The sequence below is a fragment of the Cannabis sativa genome, chromosome 3, assembly GCF_029168945.1.
Source record: "Cannabis sativa cultivar Pink pepper isolate KNU-18-1 chromosome 3, ASM2916894v1, whole genome shotgun sequence".
Lineage (NCBI taxonomy): Eukaryota > Viridiplantae > Streptophyta > Magnoliopsida > Rosales > Cannabaceae > Cannabis > Cannabis sativa.
In genome coordinates this window covers 77,758,677-77,784,240 of record NC_083603.1, presented here as the reverse complement: position 1 = coordinate 77,784,240, position 25,564 = coordinate 77,758,677, and the positions used below count along the sequence as shown (strand labels likewise).

Below are 25,564 nucleotides of genomic sequence, written 5' to 3'. Positions count from 1 at the left end.
GACTCGGGACTCCGTTTGGGACGTTCTTTATACCGTTGGAAAGCTCTTTTCGAGCTCTATGTGATTATCTGTATTTGAAATGCCATGAATTTATTTTATGAATGTGAAATCAGGGGTTAACCCTATTTGTGCAAATCCCGGATTGTGTGTGACTAGGATTACCGCACTCGGTCGGGAGCACACAGGGATTTGGAATCTCTACTATTGCGGGACAACAGGTAAGACAGTGATTAGCACGTAGAGTATGCGCAGTGGCGCTTATATTGAGAATGATATGCATGAATGTTTAAGTAACCAGGATTAGGGTTACTACCCTAATAGGAACGGTCTAATAGCCTAGGGTTATTACCCTAGTGATATATGTGTATAAATGCCATGCCATGTTAATTGAAATGGGATTTAAGGATTATGTGCTCAAGGTATATTCAGGTTGGACTCGGTACTCATAACCGAGATGAACCACTTCTAAGGCCTTAATGTATTTAGACGTGTGAGAGTAACACGTGGGTCTACGTCATGTAGATTTAATTAGATGTGTGAGCGCAACACATAGGTCTACGCCACGTAGACATAAATGGGCATGATGAAATAATGATCAGGTCTGTGCTATACAGACATATGTGAGTGAGCATAATTTATTTGTTATGATTTATACTGTCTTGCTGGGCTTGGCTCACGGGTGCTCTACTGTTCAGGAAAGGGTAAGGCATTAGCTGATCAGCCATGAGTTTCAGGAGCAGGGCGAAGAATGTACATGTTCATGCCACTTCAGACCAAGCGGGTTATGGGTCTAACAGTGTTGACTTTTGTATTCTGTTTTGCCGCTTATGTCGGCTAGTAAGAAAGAACTTGTAATAAGTTTGTAAATATTTTTGGGATCCCAACTATTTTGAGAAGTTTAAATATATTACAAGTTTATTTTCAATCTGTTTAATATAAAAGTTTAAATTCTGCGCTATTTTAATTAGTAATCCCAATTAGGGGATTAGGGTTTTATAAGCATTTTGGGTAGCGTGCCTAATTATTTAGGGCGTTACACCTTCCTTTGATGCTGATTCTCCTTCTTGTTGGTAGCTTTTCCACAGTCTTACACACTATGATTGAGATACCACTTGATGTGTGTGGGCACTACTCTATCACTCAAGGATTTCAAAATTATTGAAGAAGAAAAGAGAAGAAGAGGTTTGGGCTATAGAGAATAGAAAGAGGCTCAAATTTCATCTGACAAAGTTAAGTTTGAATGAGAGCCATCACTATCTATTTATAGGTAACCACCTAGATTAAAGTTAGAATTATTTGGCATTAAAATAATGAAAAAAAATGATAAAACCCTATAAGTGTGGCCGGCCATGGGCTTTGGATAATGGGCCTCACTTATGCAATTTTACTGTTTTATCATTCCTGCATCTTATTTTCTCAAAAACGCCAATTTTCAAATTCAACCATTTAAATGCCAATTCTAATTATTTAATAACTAAAAATTAATTATTAAATAATATTGTGATTTAATATATTTATTAATTAGACATATAAAGTCTCTTAATTAATAAATAAACCTAGAATCTCTTTTCTTTACAATTTCGCCCTTGCTTAGTGAAAATTCATAAAGTAGACATAGTCTAACTTTAGAATTATAATTGATTAATTAAAATCAATTAACTAAGTCTTACAAGTAGTATGGTCTCAACTAGTATGGGGACCATGGGTCTATATATCCAAGCTTCCAATAAGCAGATCAAGAATTTATATCTTAAATTCACTGACTTATTAATTCTTCGTTGAATCCACGCATAGAACTTAGAATTGCACTCTCAGTATATAGAACGCTCTATATGTTCCACGATATAGATACGTCATTAGTTATCCATTGTTATAATCCTAATTTGATCAAGAATCCTCTAATAGATGATCTACATTGAATCGGCACTAAGTTACCGTTACACCTTCAATGTATTTTATCCTTAAAACACTTAGTTCCGTGTAAATGATATTTCAGCAAAATGAAATGAGATCTCCACCATTTATCTCAGTTTAGCCAAGCTCTAAGGATATCATCGTTTCACTTCTAAATTCCTATAGAAGTTATAGATTCCATATTTATGTTAGCGCTCCCACTCAATTAGACTATCATGTTCCCAAAATGTACGTATCACCCTGACCCAAAAGTAGGTTTAACTAACAAATAAAAGTGTTGGAAATTATTTTACCAGGATCTTAGATCTACTCACAAGTATGTTTATTAACATCCTAAATAAGAACTTTCTAAAACGATAAATTAAACACATATAAAGTTTAGGAAACCTTACATTGGGTGCAGCGGAATATAATGACTCCTTCCGTTCAGATATCTAGCCCTTGATTCCTTTCTGTAGCAGAGCATTATCAATATCTGAACCTAGATCTCTTTCTCTGAATCTTTGATGCTAAAACTCCTTTGCTGATGATCTTTCTTCACGATCTTCCTCACTATGATTGATGTATTGCTTGATGTGTGTGGGCACTACTCTAATCACTAAGGATTTCGAAATTCAAAGGAAGAATAAAGAAGAAGTGGTAGCTAAAGATAGGGAGAGAGAGAGAGGCTCAGTTTTTCTGAATCAGAAGAAGTGTTTTTCCTGAAGCCTTCACTATCTATTTATAGCATTCCACTAGGGTTAGATTTGAATTATATGGCATTAAAATAATGAAAAAATCAACTTAGAATACTACAATAGGTGGCCGGCCATACCTTTAATGGATTGGGCCTTGCTTTTTGCAATTTTGCAATTTTAACACTTTTTATATCTGATTTTCTCAAAAATGCCAATTTCCTAATTCAAACATTTTAATGCCAATTCTAACTATTTAATAACTATAAATAATTATTAAATAATATTTTCATTTATCATATTTATTAATTGAACCATACAAAGTATCATAATTAACAAATATGCCCCTATAAACTCTTTCTTTACAATTTCGCCCTTACTTAGTGAAAATTTCACAAATAGACATAGTCTAATTTGAGAATTATAATTGATTAATCAAAACCAATTACATAAGTCTTACAAGCAATATTATCTCAAGTAGTGGGGGGACCATGGGTCTATATAACCGAGCTTCCAATAAGTAGATCAAGAATTTATTACTAAAATTCACTAACTTATTAATTCTTCGTTGAATCCACGCATAGAACTTAGAATTGCACTCTCAGTATATAGAATGCTCTATATGTTCCACCATATAGACACATCATTTGTTATCCATTGTTATAATCCTAATGTGATCAATTATCCTCTATATGAATGATCTACACAGTAAAGGGATTAAATTACCGTAACACCCTACTATGTATTTTATCCTTAAAACACTTGACCCCGTATAAATGATATTTCAACTTATGTGAAATGCGATCTCCACCATTTAATTTCGTTTGGTCAAGCTCGAAGGAGATCATCCTTTGCTTACTATTCGCCAGATAGAAGCTATAGATTCCATGTTTATCCTAGCGCTCTCACTCAATTGCACTACCGTGTTCCCAAAATGTACGTATCACCCTGACCTAAAAGTAGGCTTAACTAACAAATCAAAGAACACGAATAGCCTTTCAAGATTGAGCCTAATCATAACAGGATTAAGATCATTTGATCTAGGATCAACTAGGCGATATTGACTTGAATAGATTTTACGGTAAGTTTAATAAATCTAAATCAAAGTTCAATATCGGTCCCTTCCGATGCATACTCCATGCATCCAACCTGAGCTTTACTTTAACCAATGCTCTAGAAAGAACATAGTATTTCTCCAAATACAAGTAAACTCTTGTTGTAGATTATCATATCAGTAAAACCCTGTGTCTGATAAATCTAGGAAACTTTATTCACATAGTCATGTTTACTTTCCAATGTGTTGACGACACAATAAACAGGATCAAGTATGTGAAAAGGGTTTCAGATGAATCTATACATTATGTACATATAATCATGAAATAAATCATGTGAACCATGCAACATTAAATGTTATTTCTGATCTATATTAATAAGTAAATCTGATTATATTGAAATGAGTTTTATTTAGGGCATAAAACCCAACAAACTCCCACTTGCACTAATATAAAACAAAAAGTGCGTTTCAAATAATCTCAACACCTTGATATACAAATCAAGTGTAGTAGTAGTAAACTCCTCGTAATAGGATCTGAAAGGTTGAATTAACCACAACCTTTTCTCCACTATTACTCTTCCTTTAATCACAAAATCATTGATAATGTGAAATTCCTCTCTATATGTCTACTCTCTTGGGATACTGGAATCTATATCTTTGGCAACTACTTTTGGTTAATCATGAAATTAACACTAGTAGTTTAAGGCAATTTGGAATGATGCCAAAAATGTATAGAACTTTCCTTAGACTGAATAAGTACCTTTCCTGCAACTTTAACATTCAGTCCCTCTCTGGTAGACCTAGAGACTTCAGATAGGTTTTTACACTTCTCCAAAATCACTATTCCACCCCCAGAGTAACCACCATCTTATCAGAAAGATTTACTAGCACAAAGGCAAATTTCGAAATCTGATGTGGTGTAGTCTAAGAGTTTTAAACACACTCTTATAGACTAACATATAGTTCCTCTTCTTAATCTTAGGATTTACTTGATTGACTTCCAATGTTCTTCTCCTGGATTAATCTGATACCTACTCATTACTCCCACTCAACAGCAGGTGTCTGGTCTAAGGCATACAAAAGCATATCTAAGACCTCTCACTGTTGATATAAGAAATTCTTTCATGGCTTTATCTTTTCTGGAATAGTTAAGACTTTCCTTTAGATAAATAAAATCTATACCTAAGAAGTTGGGAAGCTTCTATAGATTGCCATTAGAAAGAAAATGCTTCAGCATCTTACTAAAGTAAGTTGCTTGCATTAGAGTAAGTAATTACCAGGTATACCACAAGCCATAGGTTTAGATAAACTCAAACCTATAATACTAGGAACAGGAAGTTTGTTAAGTCCATAAAATAGACTTATTAACTAAAATTTCCTTTTATGTCCTTGTAATAGAAAACTTTAGGTTATTCCATGTGAATGGATTAAACCATAGTTCTATTGGTTTTCTTCTTAGTTTCTTATCTTGACAATCCATTACTTGTTTAAACTCACAATGGATTTTAATCACTAGTGTCTCCCAAGTCATAAGAAGGTGAGTTCCTAGAAACTCTCCCACTACGACAAGGCACCGTGAATTATGTCTAAGAAAACTAAATGGTATTGATCTCTTCGGTTGTGACAAGACAACAAAGGCAGTGGGATCATCATATGTTATATAAGATGATAGAACACTTTTGGAATCAAGAATTAAATATCTCCTTTATTTGCTACTTGTTTTTCAGACTTAGTCATTTTCTTAGAAAGTAGTATTTGTTTGAACAAACACTTTCTTATCTATTGACAATGGGATGGTCCACCCCTAATCACTTAGAATAGCTAACAAACCATGGTTAATGGTTCTAGCTTTTCTTAAGATTTTGATTAGGTCATCCATGAATCTAGTAATGATTTACATTAAGTACCCAACCATTACATCATTCTGAAATTGTATTACCATAGAAGGATTTAGGCAACGACTAGTAACTAATCATCAATATGCAACTCGAAATTTTTGGGGAGGTAAGTTTTGATATAATTCAAAAATCAATTTAATGATCTTTGAACTGCATATCTACTAACTATTTCTCCACCCCTATCAGTTCGCAAGATCTTTAACCACTTACCTTAATGGTTTTAACCATTGCTAGAAATTAATGAAATTTTTCAAACATTTCAAATTTCTTTGCTAAAAGGTATAATCTTGAGTTATCGTTTTAAGAATACAACGAAAAACTCATATCCACCCCTGAATGTACATCCATCTTCGAATGAGATGAACTACTTTCAGTGGATATAGGCATATTAACTCTTTGCAGAGATTGATCTTGTCAAATCCACTATGAACAAGATACAAATGCCATAGATAAAAAAAATTTGGTAGTGTCTTTTGATGACATAGGTTTAGTTACATCAAAGAGTTCTTAGAATAGTGCAAGTGGATCCTGGTCACAGAATACCTAACTCATATTCCATACAGTTTGAATCCATTAATAAAAGATGGATATTAAACACTTGAGAAAGTGTAACTGTATTGTATCTGGAATTAGAAATATAAGAAAATTTCTGTTTGGATTCTAAAATTAAAGTCAAAGACTTAAATTCAACCAAATATAATGAGTAATTCTTTCTTGGACCACCACTACTAATACAAACTCTAAGTCAGATTTGCCCATACAAGTAGGAGATTTCTAAGATTGAGGATTTATATCAATTGGGAATAGAATTTCGGGATTATAATCATATGCATCATTTAATTTCTTAAGAGAAAATATAATGACATGAAATGATTTATAGACCATTCATCCAATGATATATATTTTGAAGCTAATTCGAAATGGATAAGCTAAGAGGAATTAGGATAATTTCGTTTATAAATAAGAATCCAACGATGCTTCGATTAGCGAAAGACAAAGTAATCTTATTTATGTAATCTTCTTGTTTCATATTGTAAAAATACTAGTCTAAGGTGTCATCAATTGATGAACAGCTAGATGTTGCATATACAATATTTATCTTTCGAGATCTTACATTATTATGTATGTCTAATGGTGAAAATCCATTAGGGATTTATCTCATTAGAAAAACAAACATGTTAGACCAACAATGAAGATTCGAAATTAAACTACAACTTAATAACAAAAAATAACATGGTTCAATATAAATTCATACACAATTCAGAAATTATTAAACATATAGCAAGTAGGAATGACAAGTGAAAATACTAAAACTTACAATCCTAAATAATTTCCAAGGTTTTCAACAAACTGAGACAGTGTCCCAGTAGGCGAGAGTCAAAGTATCATTTATTGAATAGAGTTGTCAGCTCATCTAAAATAGAAACCATTCTAGCAACCTTTTATTCGATCAAAATAAGAATCCAACGTTGTCCCGGTAGGCGAGAGTCAAGATTATTCTCATTTTATGAGCTTCCACCATTGTTTCATGTTTCATAAGTTTATCTCTAAGTAGTCACCGTAGGGGAGAGTCTAATAGAGACGAAAACTTACAAAACACTTATCAAATGAAATCTTACGGTGTTAAATGCGTTCAACGAATAACCATCCATAGGGGGACGAAGTCTAGCGTCTCGAGGTTATATTGAAAACATTTAACTTTTGTAAGACCAACAATGGAGATCGAATATCTTAATAATAATCAAGCTCATTATTTAAAGTGAGTTGTATTTTCTTTGATTCTCTTTACTTAATTTATTTATTTTAAATATATATTTATTTAAAATTTTCAATTTAGAATGAAAAATTCTAAATATAAATTTTAATTTAATATTTATAAATTTTACTTAGATGGATATGAAAATAACATGTATTTCTTCCATCTTAGTAATAATTTCCAATAAATATTTAGAAAAATATTCAATTTAAGTTGTTACAAAATTAATATAAATTAATTTACAACTCAAATTTAATTTTCTATAAATATATACTGCATTTCGAAAAATTAAAGTATTTAAGAATACAATTTTCGAAAATGCATGTTAAAATAAAAAATTAATCCTGGAAAAATTATTCTAATTTAATGTTGGCCCAAAATTAATTAATAAAATTAATTTACAACAAAAAATATAATTTTCCTATTTAATTAAATATATAAGAAAAATTTCAAATATTTAAGTATGATGATGAAAATCAACTTAAATATTAATTTTTTATTTAATTAAATACACTAGAAAAATACTTCAAGCAAAAATATCATCTATCTAGATTTTCCTTTGACTAATTAATTCAATTTCTAATAATATACTTTAATTCAATTTATTTTAAATTAATCAATAAATGAAAAAATCATTGATTTAAGTTGATCCAAGAATTAATTAAAATAAATAATTAATTTACAACTTAATCTATTTTTCAAGATAAAATTCGAAATTCTAGCATTTAAGAAATGCAATTTCGAAAATTGATTAATAAAATAAAGAAAAAATATATTTTGAAAATTATTTAAATTTAGTTGAAAAAATAAATTTCAACTAAAAATAATTTTCTATTTAATTAAATGTCATGAAAAAGAAATATTTAAGTATGATGATAAAAATCAACTTAGATATTTAATTTTCAAATTAATTAAATGTATTAAATTCAAGAAATAAATAATTAAGTGTAGAGAAGGCTTAATTATTAATCTCTAGTTTAATACTAGGAAAAAATATAGTTAAAATAAATTGTACCAAAATTAATTATTTAAATAATTAATTTCACAATTTATAATATTTTCCTATTTAATATTAGAAATAATAAGTAGTCTAGAAATAACTATCTAGAAAATATGTTATTTGACTAAGTATCTTTTCCACAAAATTTGAAAAAATATCTAATTTAAGTTGTATTAGAAAAAATCTAGAACTTAAATATTTTCAAATTTAAATTTAATTAAATATCAAAAATTAAGTTGTAACCACTTAATTTAAAAAATATTCCATTTTAAGTTAATATTCGAAAAGATATTAACCTAAAAAATATCTAAAATATTCCATTTTAAGTTAATATTCGAAGAGATATTAACTTAAAAAATATCTAAAGAATCTTAATAACCAATGCCTAAAATTCCTGAACTTAATTTTAAAATTTGAAATTCAAAAGATATCCAGATTTAAGTTGGTTAGTTGTAGATAACTAAATATCAACTTAAATAAGAATATTTAATGAAAAATTTAAATTAAGTTCCAAAAAGAATCTAGATGGTTATAATTCTATATTTAATTAAATACAAGAAAATACATATAGTTTAGCTTAGAATAAAAAAATTCTTTAAACTATAATTTTCTTAAATTAATTTCAAAATAAATGAAATTAATTATGTTGCTAATCAATTTTTATTAGGTTAAACTAGTGTAATTAACCTAGTACAGTTGTTCAAATCAGGCAAATGGGCCTTCACAATTGGGGTGGTTCATGTGAGGGGGTGCTGGGTTCAGTATGTCGTACCCACTTCTATGGCTCCCAACTATCACACAAGGCCCAAAAGAGAGGAATTTAACCTTAATAAGAACAACTGTTATTAATTGAATAAGCCCAATAACTAAATGGGCCTAAATAAATTCTATCAAGAACTATGATAATTTATTTTAGCAACAACAACCTATATGTATCTATAATCAAATTAAACACATAGGCTCACCAAGCACACTTTGGATGGGTCCTATCATGTTGCTAGGTCATACACAGATGAAAGAAGATTGTAAATATACCTGTTACAAATTATTAACTTGACCAAGGGAGCCATCAGATCATTAGATCTGGCAAAAAGTAACCATGGCTATTTCCAATCAAGTAATAATAGGTTTTTAAAACTTACAAACAAGCTAAAACACATACTCCTGCAACAAGGTTAGCTGGATAGTTGGATGTAGGATTTATTTAATTTTAAATTAAATTATTAATTTCGAAATAATTAATTAATTAAAAAATAATTTTTCGAAAATTTTAAAAAAAATTTGAAAATTCGAAATTTAAAAAAAAATTAAATTTAAAATTAAACCTACAATTTTGAAAAATTAGGTTTCAACCAACCTAAATATCATTTCAAAATTTGCTAATTACTTTTAAATTTTAAATGTTATTTTATAAATAAAAAATTAGAAAAGATAAATAAATATCTTTTTCAAATTTTAAATGTAATTTAAATAAATAAAATAACAAAATTTAAAAGATTAGCAAAATATCTTATATCATTTAAAAATTACATGATTATAAATATCTTATTTTAAGTTTAAAATAAGATAAGATATAATCAAATTTTAAAATAAGATAGATATTTTAAACAAGAAGATAGATACTAATTCTATTCAAATTCAAATTACACTAATATCTTGAATTAAATTTAAAAAATATTAAATTAATTCAAAATGATAATCAGAATTGAATTAGGAATAGTAATAGTATAAATACAAAACTATACCAAAAATCGGAAGTTAATTCCATGAAAAAGCATGAAAAATCGAAGAAAAACAAAAAAAAAAAATGTGAACTGTACGGACAGATTTGCGATCGCAGGAAAATATCAGCACAGCCCCGTTTTTTTCAAATCTTCAAAAAATCATAACTAATTCAAATAAAATCCAAATTAAGTTCTGTAAAAGGCTAACTTGCTTAATTTTTTCCATACTATCCAATAAAAATAATTCCAGAGATAAAATCGCAATTATTTTTCACGAAAATTTTACAAACATCAATCAATCATCAAATAACACTCAATACAACATGATACCATCCAAAGAACATACAAACAATCGTTTTAAAGTCCAAATTTCTTGCAAGTAAATCAATTACCATGGCTCTGAGGCCAGTTGTTGGAAATTATTTTACCAAGATCTTAGATCTACTCACAAGTATATTTATTAACATCCTAAATAAGAACTTTCTAAAACGATAAATTAAACACATATAAAGTTTAAGAAACCTTACATTGGGTGCATCAGAATTAAATGACTCCTTCCGTTCAGATATCTAGCCCTTGATTCCTTTCTGTAGCAGAGCATTATCAATATCTGAACCTGGATCTCTTTCTCTGAATCTTTGATGCTGAAACTCCTTTGCTGATGATCTTTCTTCACGATCTTCCTCACTATGATTGAGGTATTGCTTGATGTGTGTGGGCACTACTCTAATCACTAAGGATTTCGAAATTCAAAGGAAGAAGAAAGAAGAAGTGGTAGCTAAAGATAGGGAGAGAGAGAGGCTCAGTTTTTCTGAATCAGAAGAAGTGTTTTTCCTGAAGCCTTCACTATCTATTTATTGCATTCCACTAGGGTTAGATTTGAATTATATGGCATTAAAATAATGAAAAAATCAACTTAGAATACTACAATAGGTGGTCGGCCATACCTTTAATGGATTGGGCCTTGCTTTTTGCAATTTTGCAATTTTAACACCTTTTGTATCTGATTTTCTCAAAAATGCCAATTTCCTAATTCAAACATTTAAATGCCAATTCTAACTATTTAATAACTATAAATAATTATTAAATAATATTGTCATTTATCATATTTATTAATTGAACCATACAAAGTATCATAATTAACAAATATGCCCTTATAAACTCTTTCTTTACAATTTCGCCCTTACTTAGTGAAAATTTCACAAATAGACATAGTCTAATTTGAGAATTATAATTGATTAATCAAAACTAATTACATAAGTCTTACAAGCAATATTATCTCAACTAGTGGGGGGACCATGGGTCTATATAACCGAGCTTCCAATAAGTAGATCAAGAATTTATTACTAAAATTCACTAACTTATTAATTCTTCGTTGAATCCACGCATAGAACTTAGAATTGCACTCTCAGTATATAGAATGCTCTATATGTTCCACCATATAGACACATCATTAGTTATCTATTGTTATAATCCTAATGTGATCAATTATCCTCTATATGAATGATCTACACTGTAAAGGGATTAAATTACCGTTACACCCTACAATGTATTTATTCCTTAAAACACTTGACCCAGTATAAATGATATTTCAGCTTATGTGAAATGAGTACTCCACCATTTATGTTCGTTTGGTCAAGCTCGAAGGAGATCATCCTTTGCTTACTATTCACCAGATAGAAGCTATAGATTCCATGTTTATGCTAGCGCTCCCACTCAATTGCACTACCGTGTTCCCAAAATGTACGTATCACCCTGACCTAAAAGTAGGCTTAACTAACAAATCAAAGAACACGAATAGCCTTTCAAGATTGAGCCTAATCATAACAGGATTAAGATCATTTGATCTAGGATCAACTAGGCGATATTGACTTGAATAGATTTTACGGTAAGTTTAATAAATCTAAATCAAAGTTCAATATCGGTCCCTTCCGATGCATACTCCATGCATCCAACCTGAGCTTTACTTTAACCAATGCTCTGGAAAGAACATAGTATTTCTCCAAATACAAGTAAACTCTTGTTGTAGATTATCATATCAGTAAAACACTGTGTTTGATAAATCTAGGAAACTTTATTCACATAGTCATGTTTACTTTCCAATGTGTTGACGGCACAATAAACAGGATCAAGTATGTGAAAAGGGTTTCAGATGAATCTATACATTATGTACATATAATCATGAAATAAATCATGTGAACCATGCAACATTAAATGTTATTTCTGATCTATATTAATAAGTAAATCTGATTATATTGAAATGAGTTTTATTTAGGGCATAAAACCCAACAAAAAGAACATGTATAATACTCTTGAGATCGAACCTAAACATATCAGGATTAAGATCATTTGATCTAGGATCAACGGGTGATATTGAATTGAATAGATATTACAGTAAATTTTAATATATCTAATCAAAGTTCAATATCGATCCCTTCCGATGTATACTCCATATATCTGATACTGGTAAACTTTGCCAATGTCCTGGAAAGGACATAACACTTATCCAAGGTGTAAGAATACCTATCGCTGATTATCATGTCAGTCTAAATCCAGTGAACTGACAAATCAGGGAATAAACTTTCGAACATATAATTAAGATTATATTCCACTGTGTTGACAACACTATAATCATTAACAAATTGATATGTTCTGGACTTAAATAGAATTCATACATTATGTAAATAATCATTAAATAAATCATGTGAACCATGCAACACGAAATGTTATTTCCAATCTTTATGAATAAGTAATCTGATTATATTGAAATGAGTTTTATTTAGGGCATAAAACCCAACAGTTTCCAACATTCAAAAAACCGCTACGTTGGTTTGGTTCGAAAAATATGAAAATCCAGACCAAACCAATCTGTGAACACCCCTACTCAATACATACCAATTGATGTGGTATCCAATAATTAGTAAGCAATTTTCTAAATCGTTTATTGAAATTAAAAATTTTGAGAGTTGGTATTAAAATACACCAATAATTGTATGTAGCCTTTTGTGGTGCTTGCCATCTTAATGTGTCTCTTATCATTTTTGTTATTAATATGTACATATCTTTATAACTACGATTAGAATTTCATTTTTTTTTTGTTAATTATACATAAGTTTGCAAGAAAATCTCCAACGGGAGATGTAAAAATTGTATATTTGGCAATCAAATTTTTTTGTGATATATTTGTATCAATTTTTAGCATTGCGCTCCAATAATGTGCAGTTGCAAAACTTGATGCAAAATTTACTAATTTTATTACAAGTATAAAAAATAATAATTTTATTATTAATTTTTTAATATAAAATAATAAAAAATAAATAGTTCATAATTAACGCTAAAAATATACTAATAAAATAATAAAAGTGACATAAAAATAAATAATAAAGTTGTGCATTTATCATGATGTAAATTTTGTATTATAATAAATATTTTGTCAAATTTAGCTCAATATTTACTATGTGGTAAATTTACATCAACTTTTGACACACCATTGGAGAATAATTTTTGCTATGTGAGCTATATTTAAACTTTGCATTACATATTAATTTACATCTCTATTGAAATTGCTCTGAGTTTTTTATAATTCTTTTTATTTTTGTCTTATTCATACTGTTTATAATTAATTATTTTTATTAGTATTTTATTTTTTTCTATCAATTTATTTAGTTTATTTTTTAAAAAATCCACATGTGTTGGATATACATTAAAGTTTTTGAAATATGTGCATTTCATAATTTAATGATTCTCTATAAATTTGAAATAAATATATCCCTTTTGTTGAAATAGATGAAGTAATTTAGTTGGTAGATAATTACATATTAAAATATTTTCAAAACCATAAGTAAATTTTATAATAAAATTTATGTGGGGTCCTGTATAATAATACTTGAGTATAATAATATATTTTTGTAAATGTTTTATGTTTACTTTTAATAATTTTTTTTTTGATTTTAAATAAAAAATAAAAAAAAAAAATTATGCATAAAATTATTTTTTTTTTTTACTTTTTTTGCTTATTTATTTATTATTTGTAATTTTTTAAAAATTTAAGGAAAACATAATTTTATCTTTAAAATAAAATAAAAGCTAATTAGAATTTTTTGTCTCCTGAATTTTGACATGTACCAAATTATGCCCCTAAATTTTTTCGGTGGTTAAAATTTTTTTACAAACTATTGAGAGTGTTGAATTTAAAAACTTGTATGTGTCAAGCTTCGTGCTCTTCTATTTCCTATAGTCCCTACTCTGTTTATATTTTTCTCAATGCGAATATTAAAATTATATATTAGTAATTTGTATGTCTTCATATATGTATTTTGGGATATGATTTTGTCCCGTTATTGTACTTTCACGGATTGTAATCCGTGATGTACGACAGTCGTCAGATATTTGATCTGACGGCTGAGATTGATCTAAGGGTAATTAGGGTTAAAAAGTAGAAACATACCCTGACACTCAATTAATGTACCCTGAGACTCATGTAATGTACCACGGAATACATTCCGTGAAAGTACATCATCGGACAAAATCATATCCCTATGTATTTTATCTTATTTGTACCAATTATAATTACATGTTTAATTAATTATATATTTTTTTATTATTTTTTTCCTCTTTATTTTTTTTCTTTATTTCTAATGACTTAATACATTCTAATTAAAATATATTATTGAAAAACGGGTGATAGTGCCATCTGCACCAACCTTCACTAGTTATATTCTAATTCTAATACTAACCTTAAAATAATAATAAGAATAATATTAATAATAAAACACTAGCAAAGTTCATATGACAAAGTTATTAGCGGAGTGTGGTTTCGTCTTTCCACATACTCTTTCCATTTGGAAAGGGTTGAGAAACTTGCTGAGTGACAGAGCCGGTGAGTAAAGGAGAGAAATGGAAGAGAAGAGTTTGGACTTTGTTCTTGTTCCGCTGGGCCTCTTTCTGATGGGAGCTTACCACGTTTGGTTGTTCTTCATTATTCATCGCCATCCCAGGAAAACTGTTATTGGTCTGAATGCTCAGTCTCGCCACCAATGGGTCTTTTCCATGATGTCTGTTAGTACTTCCTTTGTTCTCTCTCTCTGTTTGACCAATTGTTTATTTTTTATTGCCATTTGTGGTTGTGATCTGCATCTTTTTTTAAGTAATATGAATAACGATATTAAAGGATTTTAAAATTGAGACGAGGAAGCGTATAGGATGATTATTTAGTTGCTTTTTTTTTTAAAAAAAAAAAAAAAGAAATTAAAAAAGAAAAGACAAGACAAAAAATTGATAAAAATTTGGAAACTAGAAATAATAGGTAATGCAGACACCTAATTCCCTTGGTGATTTTAATAGATCCACCTCAAAAGTAACTTCTGGTGGATTTCTTCCATCCATGAACAAGTATCTTATTCCATTAGACTATGCAGATAATAAAACTTGCATAATTTTCTATAAGTTACTAGAAAAACAGTCATCACAATACTCTAATAAGAATATCAGATTCATATTAGCTTCTGCTTAAAGTAGTTACCATTGCATTTTCTCTGCATGGCTTGTGGATATGAAATTTATTGATAATAGGGTCCTCCTGCGATGTTTTGTTCTTGGAACAATTATTTGATGAGCCAACAAATAAGTAGCTGGTTGTGTGCTGGAATTGATCAAGTCCTTGACAGTCAATTAGTTGTTTCGTTTATTATTTTAGTAGTATACTAATTCAGTTTAGTTTGTTAACTGAGCTTGTTTAGCTACTTACTTGACTATATATAGGCTAGCTGCCCCTGTATCAAACCTATTGTTAAATTAGGTTGTGTTTGGTAACAATTATTTAAATAATTTTTTGGTTTCTTAATTACGAAAGTGAAAATATTTTCGAAAACATGTTCGGTAACCGCTATTTTTTAAAATAAGAATGATAGTTTTAAAAACAAAAATTCTACTCTTAATAATTTAAGATGGATAGATGGATTATTAAGGTATGCTTTACTTTACGGTCAAATTTGATGGAGAAGAACTTTGGAAGTTTTCCACCAGTTTATTTAGTAATGTATGATGTATTGTTAATTTAGGATAAAGAAAATGTTAGGGAATGAAGAAGGAGAGGTTGAGAAAAGAGTGAGACAGAAGAAGATCAGCAAAAGCAATAAGAGAGGAGTAGTTAAAATTATTAGGCTTTCCAAGAGAAGACCATCATAAGATAGAAGGGGAAAATTTTATAAGGCTTTCTAAGTCTTCATATTTCGGTGAAAAAGCTTAGAGGCAAAATAAGGCCTCTGGGCTCTGAGTAGACAGTATGGAAATAGTGAAGCAAGTATTAAGTAATGTTGAGAATCAAATAAACGTTCTTAGCACCATTTCACCTACACTGACCATTAATATGCTGCAAGAATGTCTTACAATCACTATGAAATGTATTGAATTAGCGGCGCTTTCTATGATCCTTTGTGTTTTTGTTAATGTAATTTGGGAGGAAGTCTTTGTTTTTTACAATGACAAGAAATTAAAAGCGCTTGTAGTATCAATTGCCCATCTAAACTTTTGCGTACCACTTCAATTAATAACTTGAAGGTTGGAAGGTAATTTACTTACTTTCTTTCTTTCTCTTCCAATGTGTTTCATGTTGTGGGTAAATGTTTAAAAGAGTAAGTTGGGTTTCAATATGCTCCTTACAAAGTTATTTATGGAACCTTTACATACATGGTGGTAGAGTTAATTCAGGAGTTTGACTTCCTTGATTGTTTCAGGACCCCTTGAAGAATGGTGTTTTGGCTGTTCAAACAATACGCAATAACATCATGGCATCTACACTTTTGGCAACAACAGCAATCACTCTCAGTTCGTTGATTGGTGTGTTTGTTAGCAGCACTTCGAACTCTGAGAAAATATCTACATCTGTAATAGTTTACGGCAATAAGTCTCCTACTCTTTCTGCAATCAAGTACTTTTCAATCTTGCTATGTTTCCTAGTTGCCTTTCTTTGCAATGTACAGTCTATAAGATACTATGCCCATGTAAGTTTCTTGGTGACTGTCCCTACATGGAACGACAGGAAAGACTCTATGGAGTATGTTGGAAGGAATTTGAACCGAGGAAGCTTCTTTTGGTCTCTTCGACTACGAGCATTCTATTTTTCTTTTCCTCTCTTTCTCTGGATCTTTGGTCCTATACCCATGTTTGTTTGCTCTTTCATAATGGTATTTATTCTCTATTTCTTGGACACAACCACTACTATTACAAGGCAACTTCATAGTCACTCGTTTAAAGAGGATCACAAAAACACTGGCATGGAATCAACTAGTAATCCAATGTGACTCCTGGTAAAATTCAATGTCAAGCACCTAGATTGATTTTCAGGATCATATTACTGAAAGAGAAAAAAAAAATTATTTTTGTTTTGTGAGAAACCTGAATTTACATATGATAATTTCCATGAATATCCTTTTACTGTGAATTATGTATTTGATATGTTTTCTCTGCTATAGTTTGATACACGGACAATACACTTGCGATTGATTTGAACTTATTGATCACGTGCTTAAAGGCAATTGTGAGCTTTGTATACTGTATAAAAGCATGTTTTAAGGTGTTAAAAATCTGTAAGTTATCTAAAATTATAAATATTTTATTTTATCACTCTTTCCTTATATTTTGAGATACTCTTAGTCTTAGTATCTAACTTTTAAAAGTCTTTAATAGTAAGAACTATCAAAAAATGTTATTATAGTCTTATGCATTATTATTTAATATAGAGAAATATGACATGAATTTTAAGTTACACTAAATTTAAAAGTAGCTCATAAAATAACACAAGTATAGTTAAACATTCGCATAATTAAAACAATGCCAATTAAAATAATTTTCAAATTCAAACTAGGCTAATTAAGATTTTTACCTCTTGAATTTTGACATGTACCAAATCATGCCCCATGAACTTTTAGAACCGTTAAAAATTCTCCGAAACTATTGAGATTGTTGGATTTAAGTGTCCAATTTTAGTAAGGAAAGTCTACAATGGACGGAAGTTCAAGGACATGATTTGGCACATGTCAAAGTTAGAGGATCATGATTTGGTAAATATAAAAGTCTGGAGAGCATGATTTAGTATATAAACAATCATCGAATTAGTAAAATTGAATGAAATTAGACAGAAGTCCTTAAATCTAACAATCTCAATAGTTCAATGAGAATTTTTAGCGACCATAAAAGTTCACAAGTGCTCTAACCTTATAACTACTTTTCTGATCTTTAAAAATGAGCTAGAGGAACTCTCCTTATATAGGTGAAGGATGTCCTATTAAATATGAATAAAATAATCCAAAAATATGAAAAATACATTTAGGTTATTTTTGACCGTAGATGATGATCCAATGGTGAAATTTAACTTCTAAGGTTGATTGTCAATTTTTGGAGTTCGAGTCGCGACGGTGGGACCCGCTCTAGGTAAGTTGTAGTTTAAATTTGTCACTCCCTTGGGATGAAATTTGGAGTCGATAGCTTCAGAATTGCGATTGAAGTGTAGGAGAACAAATGATAGAGCATTGAAATAGCTTGGAAATGCAAGTTTAATCGCATAAATTGGATAAATATTAAGTGAGTTATGGTCGTTTTACTGAAGGTTGTTCTGGGCCAGTGCCCAAGTTGACATCCTAGCGCCCAGATTGACATGTGAGTGAGAAAAAGCATCAGGGGTTTAATTTTTGATGCCTAAGTGATATTTTGACATCACTTAGTCCATTTTTGTATTATGGCAAAGTTGGTCACTAGTTCTCGAAGATGTTGTTGTTCTGCAGAAACGAGAGACTCAAAACTACCCGGTTTCCCAATAAATCACCTTGTCGGAAAAGTGAAAATATGAAGTTGTGAATTTGGTTGTTCTGACTTCATGGCTCTCAGTTATTGTGAAAAACTAGACGAACAGTCGAGATGGAATTAAAATCCGATAAGTAGAACCCAATGCACCAAGTCATATGTCAACCCGAGCGTTGGGTGCTTATTTCAGAGCTTCCAGGATTTTATTTTGATGCTTCCAAGGTTCTAGAACTTGAGGACAGGGTTTCCCACCTCGCTTTTGACCATTTAAGGGAGAATTCTTGGAGCAAAATTGGCATTTGACTGATCGAAACCAGCACACCATGTTATTTTTGATTTCTCCCCGAGTTTGCATGTATCTTCGTTATTTTTGATGACGTAAAAAGTGTTCGGTACAATTTTTTTGGGAAAGTAATTGGAAATGGCCTAGGTTAAAAATATCTCGACTTGCGCGCTGGCCCAGCACCAGGTGTCACCCTGGGCGGTTGGTCCACTTTCAGGCCACTTGGAAGTTCCTTTTGGTCTCTGAAAATAGTTGAATCTTAATCTTTGGCGAAAACAGAGAACATGCCCATACGACTTTTTGAAAAAACTCCTCGAAATTGGCCCAGGTTAACAAAATGTCAACCTGGGTGTTGGTCCCTTGTTCTAACACCCAGTATGTATTTTTTTTTATGAATACGAAGAAGATGCATGAGTTAGATTTTTTTATCTAATGCTTGGAAGTGGCCCAGATTGACAGATTGTCAACTTGGGCGCTAAGATGCCTAGGCACCGGGTGTCTGGGTGCTCAAAAATAAAAGTTCTCAAAATCTAATTCTAATGCCTCAAATATATTTGTGGTATGAAAGTTTGACCCATTTGCACTAAGATGGTCCCAAAAACTAAAACCCTAGTTAATGTTGTCAACTTGGGCACTGGGTGAAACCCTAGATGTCCAAGTTGACTTTCGAGGTGTTGGTTCGTGTATTTTTAGCTCCTAAGGCCTAGACTTGGTTGTTCCGTGTCTAAATGGTACATGATACTGAATGATAGTGAGTTGGAAACTGCACCCTAGTTTTTCCCTTTGGGAGTTGACCAATCAGGTCTATTCTCCATACAACGAAGGGCCGAGGAGACTGCATCATCGTGAGCTCGATGGGTGGAGCTCTAGGAATCTTCGAGAATCTTTGGCCCTTGTCACATGTTTTGACATAGTCCATCAAATCCTCGATCATTGTTGGCCAAAAGTACCCCTGTCAGAGTATCTTTTTGGATAGGCTTTGCCCCCGACATGATTGTCGCAGAAGCCTTCATGCACTTTTATCATCAAACGCTTGACTTCTATCTTAGTGACACACCTTAAGAGCAGCATTGAGAAGCTTCATCTATACTTTACTCCATCTAGGATTAGATACCTAGTAGCTTTTCTTCTCATCTTTTTTGCCTCATTTTTGTTTTCAGGCAAGGCTCCAATTTGGAGGTAAGTTGCAATAGGTGTCATCCAGGTTGGACTGTCGTCCATCATGTCGAATTCTTTAGGGATGGTAATGCTACGTTCTTTCAAGAACTGTATTGGCACCAAGTTTTCCTTGTCGGCAATGGTGTTGCTTGCCAGACAGGTAAGTGCATCTGTTGTGGCATTCTGTTCTCTGGGGATCTGCCTTATTGTATAGCCTTTGAGCTAACTTAGCAAGTCTTGGATCTTGCTCAAATAGGCCATCATTATTTCACCTCGAGCTGTGTATTCACATAGGACATGATTTATGACTAGTTAAGAGTTGCTATATATGTCTAGGTGGTCAGCCCGTACTTCGTGCGCTAGTTGAGGTTAGCAATCAGGGCTTCATATTTAGCCTTGTTGTTAGAGGCTTTGAAGCCAAATTTAATTACTTTATGCAGCTGTTTTCCCAGGTTTTATGAGGGCAATGCCTGCACCGGACAATGTTGGAAATATCTTACCAGGATCTAGATTTACTAATGTTGACCTCACTTTTAGCCAACGACAATGAGTCTAATTTAGTAAGCGACAAGTAGTTTATAACAATTGAAATATAATAAAGCAATATAAGGACACAGTAATTTTATAGAGGTTCAGCCTCGAGCAATTCGGTAATAGCCTAATCCTCGTTATTTGTATTAACTCAAGAACGAGGAGAAAGGTTCCTTTTCTTATAGCTCTTGCAACAATATCTTTGAATATGAATTCTTAGATAATATCTCTCAAGTGAAATCTTTCGACCCTTTGCCCAGTGAACATGCATCACTATTTATAGGGCTATGAGCTTGAAGGAGAAGTATTTCCCTTCTCGTCACAATGGATATAAGCAGAAAGATTGCATAGTAAATGAGAATACACTGATCGTGGGATTTGGACAGCTTGCCATATCTCTACAATTTGATCCCCAAGTTATAAGGATTTCTTTGATGACTCACGATGCGAAAGCTAAATTTGCTAAGTGTTGATCACTCTGTGCGGATTGTTGATCGCTTGGCTTTGAGCATCCATATGAGGTATCCTATTCGAACTATATCTTGCGAGCAAATACTTAGAGTCGATTCCACGTGTCACCATCATGTGATTCCACGTGAGAGTGTAAAAATTGGGATAATATTTGCCCCCCAAGTCTATACGGGACTTCCGAAGGAACGTGTAGACTTCATCCGAGCTATCTTTGCGTTTGAATGGGAGACACATGTCAAGCGCATCTGTTCTCGACTCAATGTGAGGCTGACTGGGCGTCCCTTCGGTTTTTAGCTAATAAATGCTCTAACAATTAATATTTTGAAATTCGATTTTCTCTCACCACGATTGACGACAACACTTGATTACTTTTGATTTCCAATATTCGCTTTTGGGGGAAACCAAAGCGTCTAAGGTTCTTTTGAAATGATTACCCCTTTTCATTGTTTGCCTATAAATACCAGTGAGCATTTGTGCACAAACTCATTTTCACCATCTTTCCTTGCTAAGTAAGTTGAGAGCGAAAAGAGAGGTTTTTGGCTTCGAGTTTGCTGAAGTGCCTTCATCAAAACTGCTCGTTTGGCTTGGCGTATTTTGAATCCAGACATCTGATCCTTGAGTAAGTTCTCAATTTCCTTTATGTTTACTTTGCACATTTACTTTCTGAATGTACCTTCGACTTTTTTGTAGAAGATATGTAGGAAACCCTAAGTTTAGAAACTCTGTAATTTTCCTTTGTCGTGGTTCATGCGATTTCATCGTCCATGATGCTTTGCTTTTTGAACCGTATAATGCCTGTCTTTCATTTTGCTTATTCTAAGCTTCATGAAATTTTTTGCCCTAACTCGAGAAAATTTCAAACTTCCTGAATTTTGACTTTTCGTTGAATATTCTTATTCTTTAATTTGTTGAGTACTCCTGGTCGGCATATTTGCTTGTTTTAACGTTTGATATTCCGACCAAACACTCATCTTGCGTGTTGTCTTTTATAGATGAACCCAGGTGAGTTTTGGGGAAGCGAACACCGAATAGACCAGGACTTGCTTCAACTCTTGCGCGAGGATCATCCTCGTCTTCGTTCTAACCCAACTTCTTCGAGTGAAAGGCACCTTCCTTAAATCTTTTGTCCAGCCATAGAATGATGGCTCGTACTAAGAAGACAATGCGTAGGGTTGACACATCTGACCCTCAAGTGGCCTGGCACGCCCAGGAGGGGGAGGATCATGAAGGGGACGCTGAGGTCCAAGAGATTGAAGAGCAGGACGATGTCCGTCCTAGCAATCCCTTTGAGGCAGAGGAAGAGGAGGAGGTTGCACTCCCAAACTATGGGGGATACAATGAGGCTGGGGAGCCAGTCGATGCTGATGGCGACATCCTGGTTGAGGGCGTGGACTACGCCAGTGAGGAACTTACTGCTGCGGTTCCTCATAGAAGGCAAGGTACCTTGGGTGCCAGGTGGGTGAGCCCTCCGTCCAAGGTTATTGAGGCGTGCCTGCGGGATCTCGACCAAGATGGCTACCTGGGCGAATTGGACTGTTACATTCCCGCTCACAATAACCGAGCCGCAAACCTTGAGAGGGGAATGTGCTCTTGGTCGGGTGCTCATGCCTAGAAAAGGGCATTGTTGCCTTTGCACCCGTATTTTAGGAATGTGGCAGACTTCTTCCGCCTCTGTCTGACCCAATTTACTCCCAAGGGCATTAAATATCTGTCCGCCCTCTTCGTTCTCTATGCCTCCCAGAAGTGGGATATGCCTTCTCCCCACGAGGTTAGCTGATTTTTTGATTTAAAGTCCACCCCTAAGCAAGGCAGGTCGGGGTACTTATACTTCTCTCAACCAGACTTCAAGTGGTTGACGGGCACCGGGGATAAGGCCATTAGCAAAATTGGGCATTTTTTTGATGAGTACTTCATGGTGGATGGCATGGGCACCACCCATACTCGGTTCCAGCAAATCCCCACATATCACCGCCCTCCCTTCACTCTTGCTCTTAGAGATAGAGCTCAATGGCTTGCTCAACTGCCGGGGGATGACCGGAATATCATCTAGTTGACATCCGAGGACAACTTTGTGAAGTACGGGCTCTATCCGAAGGATTTCATTCCTAAGCCAGTGAAGGGGAGTTAGAGGAAATCTGGCGCTTGACGGGCTGAGAGAGCTCATCAGGAGGATGAGCTGATTCAACTAAAGCATGAGGCTAAGTTGAAAGGAGTTTCAAGGGCCAAACAGTATGCTCAAGAGCCCTTGAATCCTGAAGATGAGGCTGAGGAAGAGCAGGTGACTCCGCTCAAAAGGAGGAAGAAACTTTCAGCCCAGTCCAGGCCCGTTGAATATGCCATTCAAATTAGGGAGCCCAGTTCACTTGCTCGGCCATCTTCTCCCGTGCTAGGAAAAGGGAAAGCTGTTATGGCAGAGATAAGAGACTTGTCAAGTGATGATGGACTTTCAAGTCTTGCCCGGATAATCGTCTTGCAGGCTACTCCGTCTCATTTTTAAACTTCCTGACTATTGTATTTTATGCTTCTGATGTCTTTTTCCTCTAACCATGTTGTTTTTGTTCCATGCAGACATGTCTCAAAAGATGCTCGATGCTCTGAAGAAGAGAGTTGGAGGAAGCTCAAGCGTATCTCCTCTGGCCAAGAAATCTAGGGTCATTGAGGCGACCCCTTCCAAGAATAAGGCGCCGGCCGAGGAGGTTATTGACCTTTTCGAGGAGCTAACTATTGCAAACCCCTCTACTCCAAAAGTTGCTAAGTCCAAAGATTCTCGAGGGGGAAGCTCGGACAGGCTCGACCAATCAAAAGGTGGATCCGAGCAGATGCGGGACTCCACCTTTGCCAGTGCAGCTAGAGGCTAAGAAAGGCAAGGAGATGCTCGCTCATTACATGAACTGGTTGGTTCCTGAGGTAAGTGAGCAACTGGCCAGCGCTGACTACGAATCTTCTCTGGAGCTGCTGATGGGAGGAGTCTTGAAGGAATTCATAAGGGTAAATCTTTCTTCACAGTTTCCTTTAATCCTTTTTCCTTGGCTCAGATTCTAAAGCTTTTTCTCTGTGCAGGCTGGTCTGAAGTTGGCCTACACTTACTCCCGAGCTAAGTCTGTTGCCTCCAAGAACGCTGCTCTGTCCAACACCATGAAGGCGGAGGTGGACTTGGCCCGGAAGGACGCTGATGATGCCAGGGTGGAGCTTGGAGTTGTTCGGATTGAACTGGGTGAGGTCAATAAGAAGCTTTTTATTGCTGAGAAGAAAGTAGCCGAGTTGGCTAAAGATCTCGAGGCTTCTGACCAGCTTGAGGCTACCATTGGCTCCCTATCGGCACAAGTTAATAGCCTTCAAGAGGAAAGGGGAGTTCTTCGGACTGTCTTCCATCAGCAGGATGAGGAGAAGAAGACCAAGGAGGAGGATCTTACAACCGAGATTGAGAAGTACAAGTCAGAGGTGACGAGGCAGGAAGAAAAAGTGCATGCCTTAGAGGCAGCTGGTCTCGAGATTTTTTATGACTTTTAGAAGGCTAACCCCCAAGAAAATTTTTATTACCTGGGCGAGGCCAAAGACATGTATCTCGAGTACTGTGCTTCTCAAGTGGCTTATGGTGAACCAGATGCGACTGCTTCTACCTCTGGCCAGCTCCTACCGGCCTAGAAGATCCGAACCGAGAGCCTGGGACTCCAACTGTTTAACTGCTTCTCTTTTATCCTTCTTTTTATATATCTTATTCGGCCATAAGGCCTTTTTTTAAGACATCATGACCGGCCAAGCGGTCTTTAAAATTGGAATTATTTTTCATTTTACAGACAACAGGCTGACCGGACAGATTTTAATCCTGGTATTACGTGCTTTTGTTATCTTTAATGAATTTCATTCTCTGTTTATAATAATCGTGCAATTGTGTTTGTTTTATCTTTACCAAATGCTTTGTACAGGTATAGGTGCCCCCCAAGTGACCGAGCAGACTTATGACTCTTGGTCACTTGTTTTTTACAAGTATGCTTTTGGAGTCTTGGGTTCGACCAGACCTTTTGTACGCACTGGATGGTAAATTAGCAACATGTTAGTAATTTCGACTCAATTTGAATTTTGAAATAAACATATTTATTCATTTATTAATTGAAAATGTGTTTGTTACCGTAGTAACTTACATCAGGGCTATTTGATCTAATATGATCTTTTAGCTTAACATAAAATAAAACAAATTACAGAAATTAGAAATTGTACTTTAAATGGTGGTCATCCGACCTGAGTACTTTTTCATTTTTTTCGAAACCTTTGAGCGTAGTCCGCCTAACAGGCCATTCACTT

At 33.3% G+C, this 25,564-nt stretch overlaps 2 protein-coding genes across 3 annotated transcripts; both read left to right on the top strand.

Moving 5' to 3' along the window:
• Positions 1 to 14,767: 14,767 nt before the first annotated feature.
• On the top strand, positions 14,768 to 17,461 carry LOC133035858 (uncharacterized). 2 transcript variants are annotated; one of them, XM_061112287.1, is made up of 2 exons: positions 14,768 to 15,074; positions 16,755 to 17,461. In XM_061112287.1, exons 1-2 carry the CDS (start codon positions 15,057 to 15,059, stop codon positions 17,319 to 17,321), a joined length of 585 nt encoding a protein of 194 aa, XP_060968270.1. In that variant the 5' UTR covers positions 14,768 to 15,056; the 3' UTR covers positions 17,322 to 17,461. The 2 variants fall into 2 exon arrangements, with proteins under 2 accessions (XP_060968270.1, XP_060968269.1); XM_061112286.1 differs by having other exon boundaries at positions 14,802 to 15,078.
• A 53-nt stretch (positions 17,462 to 17,514) lies between these two features.
• LOC133035859 (uncharacterized) lies at positions 17,515 to 25,349 on the top strand. The gene is made up of 2 exons (XM_061112288.1): positions 17,515 to 24,250; positions 24,323 to 25,349. The coding sequence occupies exons 1-2, from the start codon at positions 24,134 to 24,136 to the stop codon at positions 24,770 to 24,772; spliced, it is 567 nt and encodes a 188-aa protein (XP_060968271.1). The 5' UTR covers positions 17,515 to 24,133; the 3' UTR covers positions 24,773 to 25,349.
• The last annotated feature ends 215 nt before the right edge of the window (positions 25,350 to 25,564 follow it).